Source organism: Colletotrichum karsti (genome assembly GCF_011947395.1).
Source record: "Colletotrichum karsti strain CkLH20 chromosome Unknown Scaffold3, whole genome shotgun sequence".
NCBI lineage: Eukaryota > Fungi > Ascomycota > Sordariomycetes > Glomerellales > Glomerellaceae > Colletotrichum > Colletotrichum karsti.
This window is the reverse complement of record NW_024065903.1, coordinates 1133643-1149373: the sequence shown is the minus strand read 5'-3', so window position 1 is coordinate 1149373 and position 15731 is coordinate 1133643. Positions and strand designations below refer to the sequence as shown.

The 15731-nt window shown below is 55.4% G+C and overlaps 2 protein-coding genes across 2 annotated transcripts; both read right to left on the bottom strand.

Annotated features, from left to right (window-relative positions):
* Nucleotides 1-6288: 6288 nt before the first annotated feature.
* CkaCkLH20_01407 (putative mfs transporter protein) lies at nucleotides 6289-10486 on the bottom strand (the record flags this gene model as incomplete). Its single annotated transcript, XM_038884126.1, has 8 exons — nucleotides 6289-6496; nucleotides 6586-6693; nucleotides 6745-6800; nucleotides 6862-7468; nucleotides 8910-9408; nucleotides 9505-9801; nucleotides 9860-10146; nucleotides 10209-10486. 8 exons carry the CDS (start codon nucleotides 10484-10486, stop codon nucleotides 6289-6291), a joined length of 2340 nt encoding a protein of 779 aa, XP_038750718.1.
* Nucleotides 10487-11106: 620 nt separating this feature from the next.
* Nucleotides 11107-14563, bottom strand: CkaCkLH20_01406 (wsc domain containing protein; the record flags this gene model as incomplete). Its single annotated transcript, XM_038884125.1, has 2 exons — nucleotides 11107-12317; nucleotides 12367-14563. The coding sequence occupies 2 exons, from the start codon at nucleotides 14561-14563 to the stop codon at nucleotides 11107-11109; spliced, it is 3408 nt and encodes a 1135-aa protein (XP_038750717.1).
* Nucleotides 14564-15731: the final 1168 nt, after the last annotated feature.

Sequence of the window (15731 nt, the reverse complement as noted above, 5' to 3'; positions counted from 1 at the left end):
CAATAGCTCTCGCTGAGGCCTTGGGGTTGAAACTTCAATCTCTCCCTCCGCAGGTCAGCATCATATTCGTCAGCGGGTAGCTCGAACAGACGATTTCTCTGGTGTTAGATCGCTGCGCGACCTTTTCGCTCAGGAAGAAGGTAAGTCAACTCAGCCAAGGCATCCGAGTCCTCAATTGGTCAAGGCCTCAATGAAACCCAACATCAAAACCCGACATGTCACTCACCCCTGGTCGGAAGATACGGCTGCTCTCAGTGGAACAACAATGGAGGGCACGGATGCACCCGTTATCCAAGACAAGACTCCGGCAGCTGCGCATCGTTCACCGGCGGCGTCCTGTCTGTTTGCGTTCAACAAATTCGTCTGGCTGTCAGTGTATTTCTGCACCCATACCCCGAGTTTCCGCATTACCACGAATCTAACAGTGCAGGGACAGCAATGAATCGCTGCCTCTTTCTTGTGAGCTGGGTGCTGCTGCTATGCTCAGAGTTGCGGAAGGCGGCCCTAAGTTGAACCCAACGACGCATTGTCCAAGACATAATACGGCCCGCAAACAGCTCGTCGTCCGTCAAGGCTCCCTGGAACGCAGCCTCGACGCAGCCTCGCCATAAACGCGTGGCTGTTCTAATAAAAAAGAACCACCTGGTGCCACACGGGAACATGAATTACGGCTTCACATTCAACATCGGACACCACTCAATTCAGTCAAACAAGATGGGGCCCCTTGTTCTCGGTGGCCATCAGCAATGATTCGCTCCATGTCAATGCAGACGACGTGTCGCCTATGGTAGGGGTCCCTTCGCCACAAAATCCAGCCCCATTGATCCTGTCCCTTGTCAACTAAAGCCTGTCCGACCGCACCGACGGTTGCACACCACGGGGATCAGGGTGTGGATGGAATGAGATCCAATCACTGGAAGAATGGCCCGTTGCTTTTGCAGGCTGATCAGCCAAGAAAGTGGACGTGGAAGATGGGCAGCTTTTCATGCACCGGTGGGAACAGCATCACGGCTCACGGGTATCGCGGTCAACAACTCGGGCTGCAAATATTGGCCATTCAAAGTTCATCCACCGGAGCCTCCGCCGTGCACAACGAAGGTTGCCTACCCGGCGAACATGGCGAACATGGGTATTTCAGAACAGAATACCATTGTTCCGCGACAACAAAGCAGCACGGGCATTCAGAGTGTTTCCTGGAATCCTGGATTGCTCGAGAGAAGCAGTTTACTCTAATCGGAGTGTCGGATTGTAGATTTTGACGAATGCAGTCCTGTCAACGCATATCACTGACGTCTTCAAAGCCAGCAAGCCACCTTGTACGTGCCCAGTTGCCCAGGTCCTGCCGGATCAGATAACCAGCGCAGGCTAAATAAAGTCGAAGGCAACAGTCGGCCGTTTGTGAATAAGGGTGTACGGATACAGATGGTGTTCCTTGCCTGGCACTCCTGGACGGAAAACTAGAGGCAAGGGCAGCAACGTCAGGGCTTCGGTGAAACCGGGGCCAACCGACAAAATCACTTTAATGCGCATGCTGTCATGGCCGGCTAGCCAGGCTCGAACTCGTCCAGGATCTCAGGCGCATTCTAACCAACGAGGCGAAGGCTAACAGGTGTCCGTCCTATGGCGCGCAAGAGATGGGAATGAAACATGGCAGGGATTACCACCGAGGAGTTCAGCGTCAACTTCCGCTTCCAAGCCCGTCCAAGGTGCCCAATCAACTTTAGTTCCGCCGATGATCTACTGGCTGTTCACGCGCGGGCCATTCAAAGATCCAGTACCGGCTCACTGGCCGCCCTGCATGGATGCAAGGACTTGACAGAAGCATCTACACTATTCGTATCTCAACAATACTCTCGCAACCTCGCATCTCGGACGATGCAACGTTCTTCGAACCCGACAATGATAGGTAAACCTGACAATGAGAGCTACGCGAGGGGAACAGAACAGCTACTGCAGATCTGCCGCGTATCATTTCTCGAATGTCTGGTCTTGAGAGTGCCAAAGGGCAAAGGGGCCGACTTGGTCGTCATGTTCATGTCTCGTCCCCATACTGGGGGAAGGGACCTGGACAGACGAGCCATGGACATGACGAGACGGCAATTGCAGCCTCTTGTGACGATCTCTCTTACTCGATACCTTCGTCTAGTCCGATTGGGTGCGGGTACAAGCACAGATTGCAAGACACAGGGCCGTGACATGGCCATGGCTTGTCGCCAACAACCTCGGATCCCAACCCTTGCTCCAGCCCCAGCCCCAGATAATCCAACGTGCTGAGATGTCAGGGATTGGCTCGGAGATGATGAGACCCCTGGTTGCGAGGGGAGAGACATCACTTTTAGCGTTGGCATGGCTCAGTGGGCCAGGGGGAGACGAAAAAAAAAGAAGAAGGAAAAAGAGAAAGTATCCGGCGGTGCCACTCTTCAACCAGTGCCATGGGCCCAACACCCTTTCATCCCTGTTAGCGGCTGCTTACCGCTGTAGCCGGAAGCTGGCAATCGAGACGTTATTCGAGGTGGGCTAGGATCATGACACTCTGCCGGCGCTCTCCCGTTTTGTTGTTCGTCAACATCGTCTCACGGTTCTTCGAGGTTTTCGCAGCGTTTCTCGCCCTCCGATTTGCATGTCGCACCGGAGCATCCACTGCTCGTAGGCACAAAGTGTGGCGTATGGCTCCCTTACTTGTTCACGACGACACAAGCATGAGAAGCACAGCCAGCTCACGAAATTCTGGATGTCACAAGTCTCCAACTTACGGCCATGATCTGACGTGGATATAACGCAACGGAGATTGGCCTGATCTCAGGGCTACCGGCAGGAGCAATTTGGTCGAATATGGAGATGCTCACTCTGCAGATCATGACTCGTCCCAGAAAAGGACGGTTTCAATATTCACGGGCGACAAGTCACGATGATAGATCCTTGGGTTCAGAACCGACGTCTATTTGCAGATGTGGCTCCCGCCCGCCCGTCGAAAGTCATCAACAAGCAAGATGAAAAAAATCATACCAAGCAAGGCTAGTCAGATGTACATCAGGTACTCCGGCCAATCGTGGAAGCACGGCACCAGACCCCCTTGGCTGGCTGAGGCACTACTAGGTACTCCTGCCCCAGCAAACAAAAGTCAACGGGCGACGGGATGACTGCAGGCAAAGCAGAACAGCGCAAACCTCAGACCTCAGACCGCAGACCGCAGACCGCAGACTCGGCACGGCGATGGCGGTGGCCCTCCACCGATCTCAGCGAGCGAAGGGTGCAACTGCAAAGGGGGTGGGAGCGGAACGAGCCAAGAGCCTCCAGGGAGAGGGGTGACGGGAGATGAGGCGAGGGGGTGTGTGGGCGCAACGTCGATGAGGCAGGACAGCGAAAGCAAAGGGGAATTTTGGTTTTCCCTAGGCCTTTTACGGTGCCTCTCGACGCCAATCCTCGCATCCTCGTCAGGCTCTGGGGTTGACGGCTACACCACGGCTACCACGACCGCTACCTGCTCAGTGCAACTTTCCGTCGTTCGAGTCGTCTCGTTCTCGCTGGCTCGGCTTTGTGGTTCACGCCCCTGGGGAGCGTGGCCTTTTCACCCCTCCTCTCCCTCCTCCCAAACAATAAGCACACCGTCAACTACCTTTGGACTTTAGTGCAGCTTGTCGCCTGTTCCACGAGACAGTGGGTGGTTGATATGACGCTCTGGTTGCGGATGCAACTCTTTCGTTACACGAGGTAAAAGCGGTACCCTCCAGACGACTTGTCCTCTGCTACCGCCTTCCTACTCCGTCGGCCCGCCTTTCGTTGTATCACAATCAATTCGATTCGAGACTCTTTCAACCGCGCAGTCCACTCACAATTTATTGCCCAAGGTAAGGACAACCTTGGAAGCCGCCTTCTACGGACGGGCGCCGTTGCATTCCACTGGCTTGGTTGCTTTTTTTTCCCTTTCCAAACAGCGGGCCGGGGGACTCTGTCATTGCCCAGCTGAGAGGACGTCGCTCATCTTGCGAACCCTGCAAACGATATTCTTCCTCCAAGTACAAATCACCTCGGTCGGTTACTTCGTGGTCTGGATGGATGGATGCCCACGCCGAAGTCTTTTTCCACGCGTCTCCAGAATAACCTGCAAGGCGTGAGCATCCCGCTGCTCGTCCGTCTTGTCCTACCCATGCGGTCACACGGCGACCTCAGATTGATGACTCGTTCTGCTGTCTCTGACCCTGCAGAAGTCTGACGGCGCACATTAACACGCCTCCGCGTCGTCGTCACCTCCTCGCCAAGCGCTGGCTTACGATCAACATGCCCTTGCCGGAAACCTGTCCGCGTGCTCCGTTGCCACAGGGCTGCGGATGATTCACTGCACGGCATCGGTCTCGTTAATGAGTTCTCTCATCGCCACCGCAAACAGGACAGGCACTGCTTTGCTCCTGACGCTGGTCTAATTACCACACATCCGTCTGCTTACTTGCGTCAGGGGCAGCAACTGGGTGCAACCAATTTCCAGCGACGCAACGCGACGCAACGCAACAACAAACCGTCACCCGAACCGTCAGCAAAGCTGGCTTTCTTGGATCTCGTAGTCGTGGCTTGTACACGAAGCCTCCTCGCAGACGATCATCCGCAAAGTACCCGTATTGCTCACTGGGCATTCTGCCATTCCTGCTGTGTTCGCCTGCATTGGTGGTGTAAGAGCCATGAGCCATCCGTTCCCTGGGTGGTTCACTCTGCCGGACATCGTCGCCCTGCGTGCTTTCGTTGAGGCAAGCTCTGGACGTGTTAGCCAACGAAGGCTCGGCTACAGCGTAAGGTTTGGCTATCACGACTCAGCTATCACGACCTGCAGCACTCCTTAACCCTAATGCCGCAGTGTAGATGTCAAGGAACGACTCAACTCGTCCAGCTAAGACTGGTCCACTCCAGCTGCGGTGCGGTATCAATATGCCGCAGTAAGTATTGGGGATTATCTTTCTCCTCAGACTACCCCCTTGCAGACAAGCATGTTAGCAGATGAGCACCGGTGTGCAGCTTTTCGGCAACGCCTTGATTTCATCGGACAGCAGAAGAATCTGGGGGCCGACCAGTGCAGCAGCTTCATCGTCGATTGCAACACGAATGGAACGCCCGTGGCAGTGAGCCGTTTTCCCGATTCCTTTCCCATTCCCAGGAGCAAAACAAGTCGAGTGGCAAGGATTTATGGAGAACAACAATCAAAGGAGATTCAAGACCCAGCTCCACCACACTTACTTGACATGGCGAGGCCGCTTGACGAAGAAGGCTTGTTCGAGTTTCGAGTCACCGCAAGACCAATTGGGCCAAGCGATTTTCGAGCGCTCTCCAGTAAGTCCTGTCGCTAGGTAGGTTTCACAGAGACACTGAGCCGGCCTAGTTCTGTATCCGAAGACTCCGTCTACTACCTACTCATACTCACTCTCACTCGATACCCCGTCACCGCCCCCTTTTCTTTGGACAAGATATCCGCTCTCAAGAAACCGACTCCAGTGCGGAATTCGACACCTTCTGCATCCAGCTTGGATGATCTGCATCTTCTCAGCGCGATTTTGAGAAATTGATCCACGCGCTATATCTAACACTTCGTGAAGAGGAACAGCTGCGACTATGCGTGGGACGTTGACTATCTTGGTGCACTCGTCACATTTCTGGAGATGGGTCTTGCGGCCCCGACTCAAACTTCGACCACTTCCAGCTTTCTCCAAATTCAATGTCGATGCCATGTCTTTGCATGCCATATGCAGCCTTGCTCGTCGCATCCACTGTGCCCATGTGAGGTGCGCCATCGCCACCCTGCATCGATTCAATGCAGGGTGGCCCGACCTATCACCCTTTTTACGTCCATTCGAATGCGGCGGGGAGCACTATGAGCATGAAGACGGGGCACATAACGACAAATGGATGTGACCTGAGCGGACGCTTCGTGTAACTTTTTCTTCGGACAAAACAACCTGCCCGCTTTAGCCCGGAACAGCGTACCTCACTCCTCCTCATCCTCCTTCTCGCTTGCCAAACCACCCATCGACCACCACCACCACCACCACCACCGTGAACACACCGCCTCTTTTTCCCCACTGGCTGAGTACGCAACGGGCGCGACCGCCGACGAGGCAGTCCCATCGGTCCGCTGGCGGACAGGCTTCGGCTCGCTGCCATGCTGTTCTGCAGATGGCCGAATCCTGACGATTGCGGGACACTTCGATCCACCACAAATCCGTTCCCAGCCCACGGCCGAAGCGCACCATCTACGGCATCGGGGCAAAGGTCCCGGAGCAGCCGCGGCGGCACACGAACTGAATCTCAACGCCTGGTCTGACCCGATACGGGCGGCCCACCGTCAACACGACTTTGCATGTCCTCTCCAAGCCCACCGAACCCCTCTCGCTGAACCTTGAGCGTGGCCAGGTCAACTGCGAAGTCGAGTTTCTGGCCCAGGTCCCAATGGTCGGTCTGGCACGTCAGGCCGTAGAGCATGCCCGCGAAGAATGTGTCTCCGGCACCCACGGAACTAGAAGGTCGTCGTCAGTTCCGCAGAAGCCACGATTCATGATGAGGAGTGTGCAGGCACTCCTGACGCCCTGGAGACGAACGACTCACTCTACCACCTCTTCGACGGGGGTTTTCACAGAACTCTCAATGTATCGCTGGTCCTTGGGTGAAAAGCATGATGCTCCTCGAGCACCCCAGGTAATCATGGCCAGAGAGCTGTGCAGCTACAGTCAGCGATGACATCCGACCCATGGCATGCCGACTCACGCTCGCGGTAGCTTCTCCGTTCGCAGACATTCTTCGGCAGAAGTGTAGCCGCAGTCCTACGTGTCGTCAGCCTTTCTGACAGATCCCCAACGACGCCGACGAAGAGTCCTTTCCCACCTCAGCCCAGCTCTTGGAATAAAAGACAACATCCGCCTCAGCAGCAAGTTCCCTCAGACCCGGCCGCCCTGGCTTCTCGACCTCGACGCTGACAGTGACGTCGTCGCCCAACACCCGCCTCAGGATCCGAACGCACTCCAGCGTCGTCTCGGGAATTCTCCCTTCAAAGTGCCACCACGACTTTCCCTTCCTGCGGAACGCCCCCGCGATGCCCAGAAACTCCTCGGGTGTCATCTCCGGAAGGTCATTGTGGTTGACGATCGTCCTGCTACCCGTCGCCTCGCTGCACAGGATATAGCAGCTCGCCGGTGCCTCGTGGCCCGCGCGGAAGAGGCAGTGGTCGAAGTCGACACGCGCCGCGGGCGAGGGGTCTCGGCTCGAGGGGAACGAGGCCATGATCTGCGCTGTTGCCTGTGATTGGCGCTCCGGCAGTGGTGAGATGAGGTGTACCTTTGGCGGCGGCGGAGCATCTCTCGAGGATCCGGGTAAATGGCGGCGGTTGAGAAATTGTTGGAGGACCTCGATCGTATTGGGGCAGTTCCCTCCTCGTCGGACGCGCAGGCTTGATGCTCTAAGCTTCGCGTCTTCGTCGGGGAAGTGCGGGATGCTGGGACGGGCGGGTTAGCTGCCGTGACTGTGAACACTGCGTCGCGAAACGGGGCGCATGCCTTAGGATCGTGTCGAGGTAGCATGCCCCGACGAGGACGAGGTGCTTCATATTCTCTCCTGTGATGTTTGTGCTCTAGTGACTCGGTGCGATGTGACGGACTTGCTGGATAAGTCGTCAAATTGGCGATGGATGCCGTTCAGTTAAAAAGCCTCACCTCACGCGGACTTATCAGGTCCAAGTCCAACGTTCAACCGTGCCCAGGCCCGCGGATACTATTGCCTTATCGCAAGTGTTGCCCTTTAACTCTATGTATTGAATTCGTCCGCGGCTGGCGACGAGGGATGAGAGTTTGTGCAATGCAGTGAAGACACGCCATGTTGTTTGATTCATGTTATCTCTACCTCTGTTCTGGAATCCCGCCCCGAGAGCTCGCGGACGTCGGCGCATTGTTTCGCCGCAGCAACATCAATCCCCAAGTCATCAGGGTGAGGATACCCGTCACCTTGAGGGAATTGCGAGACCGGAAGTTGCTGGCGACGAAGGAATAATCTGAAGAGAGTCGGCTTGTTCTAAGACTTGGTCGACTTGTGGCTGGGCGATCCCGAGTCCCCCGCCCAGCAAAGGACCACGCATGACGCTGCTACAGCCCTGCCACACGCTTCGCGATGCCATGCTGATGCGTTGAGGGACGACAATCCGTGTATTGTACCGGTTCCCGTCCCTTGTAGATCGTCTTCGCCGTGAAGAGGCAACACACAGGCGGCATGGGCATGCGTCGTGTAAGTGCGTTGAGAAGCCCGCGGGAATCCAGACGTACCTTAGTGTCGAGAGAGTGTTGTGGCGTGTTGTTGAATTACGGATCAATGGACATCTAGCAGACAGTCTCGCAATCGCGCCTTTGTTGGCTTTGGTTATTTTGCGCGATGAGCATACGGGAGGGTTTTGATGTCCAACGAGTGAGTCTGTCTCCTCACCCGAAAGCCCGGAGACAACGCAGGTGTATTTCCAAAGGAGGCTACGCAGGTCGACAAAAACGTTTGAGAGTGACACCTCCGCTTCCTCCCAACGTAAATATTTTGTGAGAAGCTCCTGATAGGAGAGTTCATGGAGTCGGGTATCATCAAGAAAACCTGATTGAGATTGGGTTTCAACGGGCTATGTTGATGGGAACGAGTAAATAGGCAAACTGCAGGCAACCCGCCTTAATCACCAGGCACGTCGTTCTCAGAAAGTAACGCGTGGCTGTTGCTGGAAAGAAGAACAGTCTCGTTCACTCAATGATGAATAAATTCCTTGAGCCTCTCACAACCGTTTACCCTCACAATCGAAGCATGGAAACATTCAGCCATCTCGCCCAGACCGTGGCACAGAAAGGGAACTCACTCTTAAATACCCCGAGCTCCAAAACTACACCACGGCTCAAAACCCTCCTCCTCACTCATCTCGATTCGGCCCCTTGGGAACCCTCGGCACAAAAGCCCAACAAATCCCACTCGCAACAATCAACCCCGTAACGACGGGCTGCAGGACCTCGACCCCGTCCCTCTGCGCCGCAATCACCCCCGTGATCGAGGGGAAGAACGTACCCCCCGCCTGCGCGAGCACGAACACGAACCCCAGCGCCGCGGGCCGGATCTTGCGCGGGAACAGCTTGCTCGCGACGGCGACGCCCGCCGGGAAGAAGGGGCCCGAGACGAAGCCCATCAGGCCCAGCGCCGTGGCCGAGCCCGCCGTGTCGCGGACGAGCCAGAAGACGAGCTGCAGCGCCAGGAGGAGGACCGTGTAGAGCAGGACCATGCGCTGCTCGCCGAGGCGGTGGGTGGGCTCGGCGAGGAGGAGGCGGCCGAGGAGGATCCCGCCGTAGAAGCCCGTCGGGACGTAGCCCATCTTGGAGAGGTCGCCTCCGCGGACGGTGGTGAGGTATTCGACGACCCAGCCTGGTTTGGGGGATCCTGGTGAGCGATGGCCGTGTGGGAGGGAGAGTACGTTGTCTTGGGAAAAGGGGGAGTTGTGTGTGTGTGAAGTGGACGTACCTCCGGCGGTGAAGATGGCTCCGAGTTGAAGAAAGTACGCCAAGGAAAGAAGCCAGAGGGCCTTGGACTTGACAGTCTGCTTCAACTCCTCAATGGCGGCTCTGCTTCTCCCGCTGTTGCCGGGATCATTGCTCCTCTTGTGCATGCCACGCTGCCACAGCGAGTCTCTGAAGCCCACGAGCACACCGACCACATTCACGAACGCGATGCCGATGAGAGCGAAGAACACGGCCCTCCAGCTCTCCACGCCCCCTGTCATGCCGCCCTTGGAGGCGATGGCCGTCGCAACTAGAGGGCCTGCAAACTCAGTCAGTCGCTGCCGTAGGAAAAGTAGAGGTTCCAGCTCATTTCTCACCGACGAGGAGCCCAGCGGCGTAGCTGGCGTGGATGAACCCGAGCCACCTGTGTGCGAGCCCGAGGCCGCTGACGAAGGTATTCGAGTGCGAGTCCTGCAGCGCCATGCCGACGGCCTGCACGAAGAAGGAGACGCAGTACAGGGGGAACGGGCCCCAGGGCCTCATGCAGTGGGAGGCGAGCTGGAAGAGGGCGCCGGTGGCGAGGATGAAGCCGAGGGGGGAGTACTTTGCGAAGATGGGGTTGAGGACCGCGGCGAGGGCCCAGCCCGCGAAGGTGCAGCCGTACCTACGCGAGTATCATCAGTTCAAACTGACGTCTTTGTTGAACACTAGAGAAATGTGTAATACATGATGGCGATCTCTCCCGTGCCCACGCGAAAACCTTTGAGAATGTAGGGTATCAGAGGACCCAGAGTCCCGTCGTTGACGCCCGAGATGAAGAACGAGTACCCGCTCACGACGATCTTCAACACCGGCGTTTTCGTGTTTGACTCGGGGGCCTCGGCCTGCGGCGACGCATGATCTGTAGGCGACGGCTTCTGGCTCAGGTCCCGGAGCTCATGCGTTTCGGGGGGTTGCGAGCGTTGTGCCGCACCCTCTGCTGAGATGACCTGGGTGGATGACATTTTTCATGGTGAATTCTGCTCTCGAGGTCTTGGGCCAAAATAGATTGTGAAAGCAGTGATTCTGATGATATTTATATGCAGGCCCCGGGGAACGCCTTCCCGATGTTATCGGAGGACGTCGATCGGCCTGGGGGCCGTCAGACGGGTGAGTGTGGGGTTCGGCCCGGTATCCCCGGGGATCTCACTGCAGAACGGCCTTTTGAACCCGGGGATTGAATGAAAGCAACTAGTCTTCTCTCGTTTGATTCGGTCATCGAATGGAAAACGTGTTTCCGAGTGCCGTTGGCGAGATCCAGGTGAACCTGGGGCAGACGAAACAAGAACGACCTTGAGAATAGTGTGACTTGATTTCGCCGTGTGGCGAAAGTCGGCCAAGAGCCGTGTGATCTAGACAGAACGACGGGCAAGTCTTTAGGCTGATTCCCTCATGTAACTGCAACAATAGTTGGTACTTCTGTGCTGTGGAAGATCACCAGTTGGTTGGCCTTACGACGAGACTACTATTTGAAACGATGTATTAAACTTCGAAAGGTATCATCCATGAATCTCTCTCCGCTATCTTTATTATTAAATGCCGTAACTCGTCAACTTCCACATGAGGATGAAACACGCCTCTCCCATCACTTCTTGTACACCGACAAACGGTTGCCGCTGCCACAGAACTGAGTGCTATTTCCTGAGCAGACCATGTTGCAGTCGCTGTTTGGCGCCACGAGAGACGTATCTGGCAGCGTGTTACCGCAATAGCATTCGCCGCTGTACTCTGTACCGAAGTAGGTATACCCGCTGCAGAAATCTGCGCAGACGTCGTTCGACATCTTGTCCGAAGCCGTCGACTTGAGTCCCAAGGCACGTCCGCCTTGAGCTGGCTCTGTACGACAACCGAGGAACGTGTACACTCCTGCGGTAGGCGGCTGTGTAGGATCAACCAACTTCAGGTTGTTTGAATACAATGTGAGCCTGCTGCCGCCACCGCAGTACTCGAACTGGTTTCCTGAGCAAGCCATGTTGCAGTCGGACAGAGGGGCAGCTGCACTGGAAGAAGCGAGGAAATTGCCGCAATAGCACTCGCCGCTATACTCCGTTCCGAAGTACTTGTAGTCTGAGCAGAAGGCTGCGCAATACTCGAGTGTCATGTTGTCGTGGGAAGAGTAACTCTTCTGACTCAGTGCGCGAACTCCATTGCCTTCTGTCCAGCAACCCGTCAAGTTGTATGCCGCGACAGTTGGCTTGTTCGCAAGAGTTTGGATAGTGGAGGTGACGCTTGAAGTCGTCGTGCTGGGGACGACACTGCTGCTTGATGACACTGCAGAGATGCTAGTCTGGCTGCTCGCAACTGGAGTAGTGCTAGAGGGCACAATACTGGCACTTGAAGATGTTGTGCTACTAATTGACGTCAGGGCGGAGGAGCTTGAAGACAGCGAGATGCTCGTAGAAGCCGAACTACTCGAAACAGCCTGTGCCGTGAAGGTCGACGACGGGGATACGCTGCTCGACGAGATCACGGTACTGAAAGTTGATGACGGAACAGTTGATGAGCCGGTGGAAGAGGCTGACAAACTGCTAGTCGAAGGTGTGCTGGTGCTCGAAGGAGAAACAGAGCTGCTAGCAGAGATCGAAGACCCAGTAGAAACGGAAGACCCGCCATCTGAGGAGGTTGTGGTTGCCGAAGCAGTTGAGGAGAGTGACGTTGTTGAGGCGCTTCCAAGCTTGTACAGCTCAAGACGGTTTCCATCACCGCAGTACTGATATGGGTTACCGGCGCACTTCATAGTGCACTCGGTAATGGGAGCAGGCTTGCTGGTATCTTGAATGGTGTTTCCACAGTAGCCTATGCGCATGTCAGTAGCCATATTACAAGGAAGACGACAAAAACCTACATTCACGACCGTACTCAGTGCCAAAGTACGTGTATCCAGAGCAGAACGTGGCGCATTTCTCCAGAGTCATGTCATCGGACGCTGACTGAGCGGCCTGCAGAGCGCGGCCATTGTTGGTCGCCTCTGTCTGACAACCCACGAGAGAGTATTGGCCAATGGTGGGAGTATGGGCCAGAGTGGCAGTTGGCGCAGGAGTCGATGTGCTCGAACGAGTGGCGGTAGTCGAGTATAGTTCGATTCGATTGCCCGCACCACAGTACTCTGTCGAGTCTCCAGAGCACGCAAAGCTGCAATCGCCCAAAGGTGCCGAAGTGCTGGAAGGGTCTAAAGAGTTGCCACAGTAGCATTCTCGTCCGTATTCAGTGCCCCAGTAGTCGAAACCTGTGCAGTTGCCCATGCAGCTCTCAAGAGTCATTCCGTCGTAAGCAAACGCGGCGCCCTTGAGAGCACGTCCGTTTGAAGCCTCCGTCCAACAGGACACAAGCTTGTATCCACCCATGGTATCGCGATGGCGAAGCGTCGCCGTCGGAGCCGCACTTGAGGATGTAGTGGATGGGGAAACGGTAATGCTGCTGCAAGTGCTGCCGCCAGACCAGGCTTGGCAATTTCCGCCGATAATGTTGGCTTTCTTGAACGAGTCGACCATATCCCCGCTGGCGAGATCCAGGGTCGATTCCACGCTGAGACCGCCCGGGATATTCGTCGTCACGGAGTAGAAGGTGTAGCCTCCTTTGCAATCTCCCTTGGTCATGGCGAGAGTCATGTTGCTTAACAGAGGCACAACGCTGGTGGTCTGTTTCGTCTTGTACCAAATGTTGACGTTGACAGGAAGAGACGTCCTGTCGTTACGGACGGCGGCAATAAAGGTAGCATCTCCGGTGTACTGGTTCAGGCAACTCTGGTCCGTCAAAAGAAAGATGCCGTCTTGCATGGGATACCCGTTGCGGTTGTTGTCATATACCGTGCTGGACCCGTCTTTCATATTGATGGTGACAGTGAAAGATGAAATACCAGAGCTGACCGGGATCGTGACAAGATCCGGCTGTCCAATGGGAAACCAAGCGAAGGAATCTTCGAAGCCCTTGGAAACCCCCGAAAGAGAGATATTGAAGGCGCAGTTGGAAGACCCGCATGTAGTGCCACCGTTTCGGTTCTTGTAGTTGATAGTAAGGCCGGCAATGTTCCCGAGGGGCAGGTTGGTAGTTCGTACACGAATGTAACCTGAAATCAACATAGTCGACACCGTCTGGAGGGAGAGTTGCATCTGAACTGGCTTGACCTGGTAGGGTTTTATAGCGTCGCCGAGCGTAACGCCAGACGGCACGACGTTGATCATCTTCTCGAAGACGGTCTTGCATGTGGAGCTGAAGACCGAGGGATCCGTCATGGCGCTGACGGTCGCATTACCGTCGGAATTGTAGACCCTGAAGTCGGAGTTCTTCAATTTGGACGTTCCGGGTACAACAACAAGAGGGTTCCGCGTTGAACCACCGAGATACTCGGTGACGACCTTGGGGTCGAATACGGCATCGGTTGAATCGAAGGTGGCGACGTCGTTTGTGAATTGCCCTGCGGGCACAATATCGGAGTTCTCAGAAGAGTGAACACCACCGATGGTATGGCCGCACGCTGTTGCTTGAATCATCTCTTGGGGCGAGAAGCCCACACGCGCGAATTTGTTCCGGAAAACCTGAATGACTTCTCCGGGCTGAGGCACTCCCGGGTTGTTCTTGAAGGTTGCGTCTACCCGGCCAGATTGAAAGTTGATGGAGGGTCCACCACATGATATTACTGACGTGTACACTCCGAGAGCAATCAAGTCGGACATGCTGCTCTTCCGGGTCAGGTAGGGAGCCATGAAAGTCATGGTAGTCGCGAAACCAGGTCCTGTGTTTTCACTCGAAGGTCCTAGTTCATACTGCAGAGAAGCGTCCAGTCCTCCAGCTCCCGAGAAAACGTTGCCGGTCGACATGTCGTGGAAAGCGGTCCTGAGCCATTCGGCGGCGTTCTTGCGGCCTGGACCCGAGACCTCTTTTGCGCAAGGAGTAACTGTGTCGGCAAACTTTCGTGACCTGACCATGGAGGTCTGGTACATGATCTCTTCCAACTCGTCGATATCTGCAGGCCACGTTGGATCAGCCGTGGCCTGAGCTGCTAAGCCAAGGAGGCCTAACAGTAGATGTGTATCCAACTTCATCTTGGTGTTTGTGATGCAGCGCCGGGGAATTTCAAAAAGAGTGTACTATGGTAAAGAGAGAAAGTGAGTGGCTCGGTCCAATGTAGAAGCACAAATCGACCTAAATTACGATATCAAAAACACGCATACGCTTGGAGAGAGTGGATGGGTAAGAGCAGAACAAGACGCTGGAGATGAGATAGAAAAAACAGACGGGAGCAGAGGCTGCCAGCCGTTTGATAAGAGAAACATCCCACGAGAGATGAGGGGACCGAGAGGCAGTGACAAAGGGACTCGGCGGTTCCATGCCGCAACAGTTTTGCGCCAACGCGGTATGGGAAAGGTAGACCGGTAAAGCGGAACGTGGGAGCAGGCCGAGAGAAGCGGCACCATTAGCGGGAAGAGGGATGATCTGGGCGAGGGCTTTGGTGATTCTTGGTGTTGTGGAAGACGGGGCGATGGTGTCGGTGGTGGCTTCGTATTTTTGGCCAAGACGGAGGCCAAGGATGCCAGGACCCTTCTTTCCCATTCCGCGTTAGCGACATGATCGCATTGGATGAAAGAAGACGCAATGTTGATGATTGGTCGCAAGTGTTTTGGTGGCTTTGATGGTGCCAGCCGTAGCTCGGGAACCGTCCAGGGGCATTGATGTGATCCCCTACCCCTGAGCAACGCTTATTGTCTATTGCTTCTTTAGACTGCCGACCTTCTCAGCTCTCTCCATCCAACTTGTTGATTCTGCATGAGAGCTGTGCCGTGTAACTCCGGATCTGGACTCACCATTCCCGGATCGGATCTCAGCAGCTGACTCTTGACGGCATATACGCGCGGCAAGACATGCCTCTTCCATCAGCCATACGTCTCGTGACGACCCCTCCAAGACGACGAACTATGGACACTATGACTCGATGGTGTTTAGTTTCATATGCAGATGCCGCATGTATGCCTTGAGCTGTTGAACATTAGCAGTCGTGCAATCCATTCAAAGAAGACAGCGCGCCATCGGAGATCGTATTGTCCGGCATCTGACAGCAGTTCGCTCAGGTGAGAGGGCTGTGATGAACCCACAGACAGCTTGCCAGGTTGCCGCGCGGAGTCGGCTTTGACGGGATAAACAGACGATTAAAGATATGCCCAGCCCTAGAGATGTCGATCTCAGAGCTACAAATCATAATAGACCCAGCGGCCA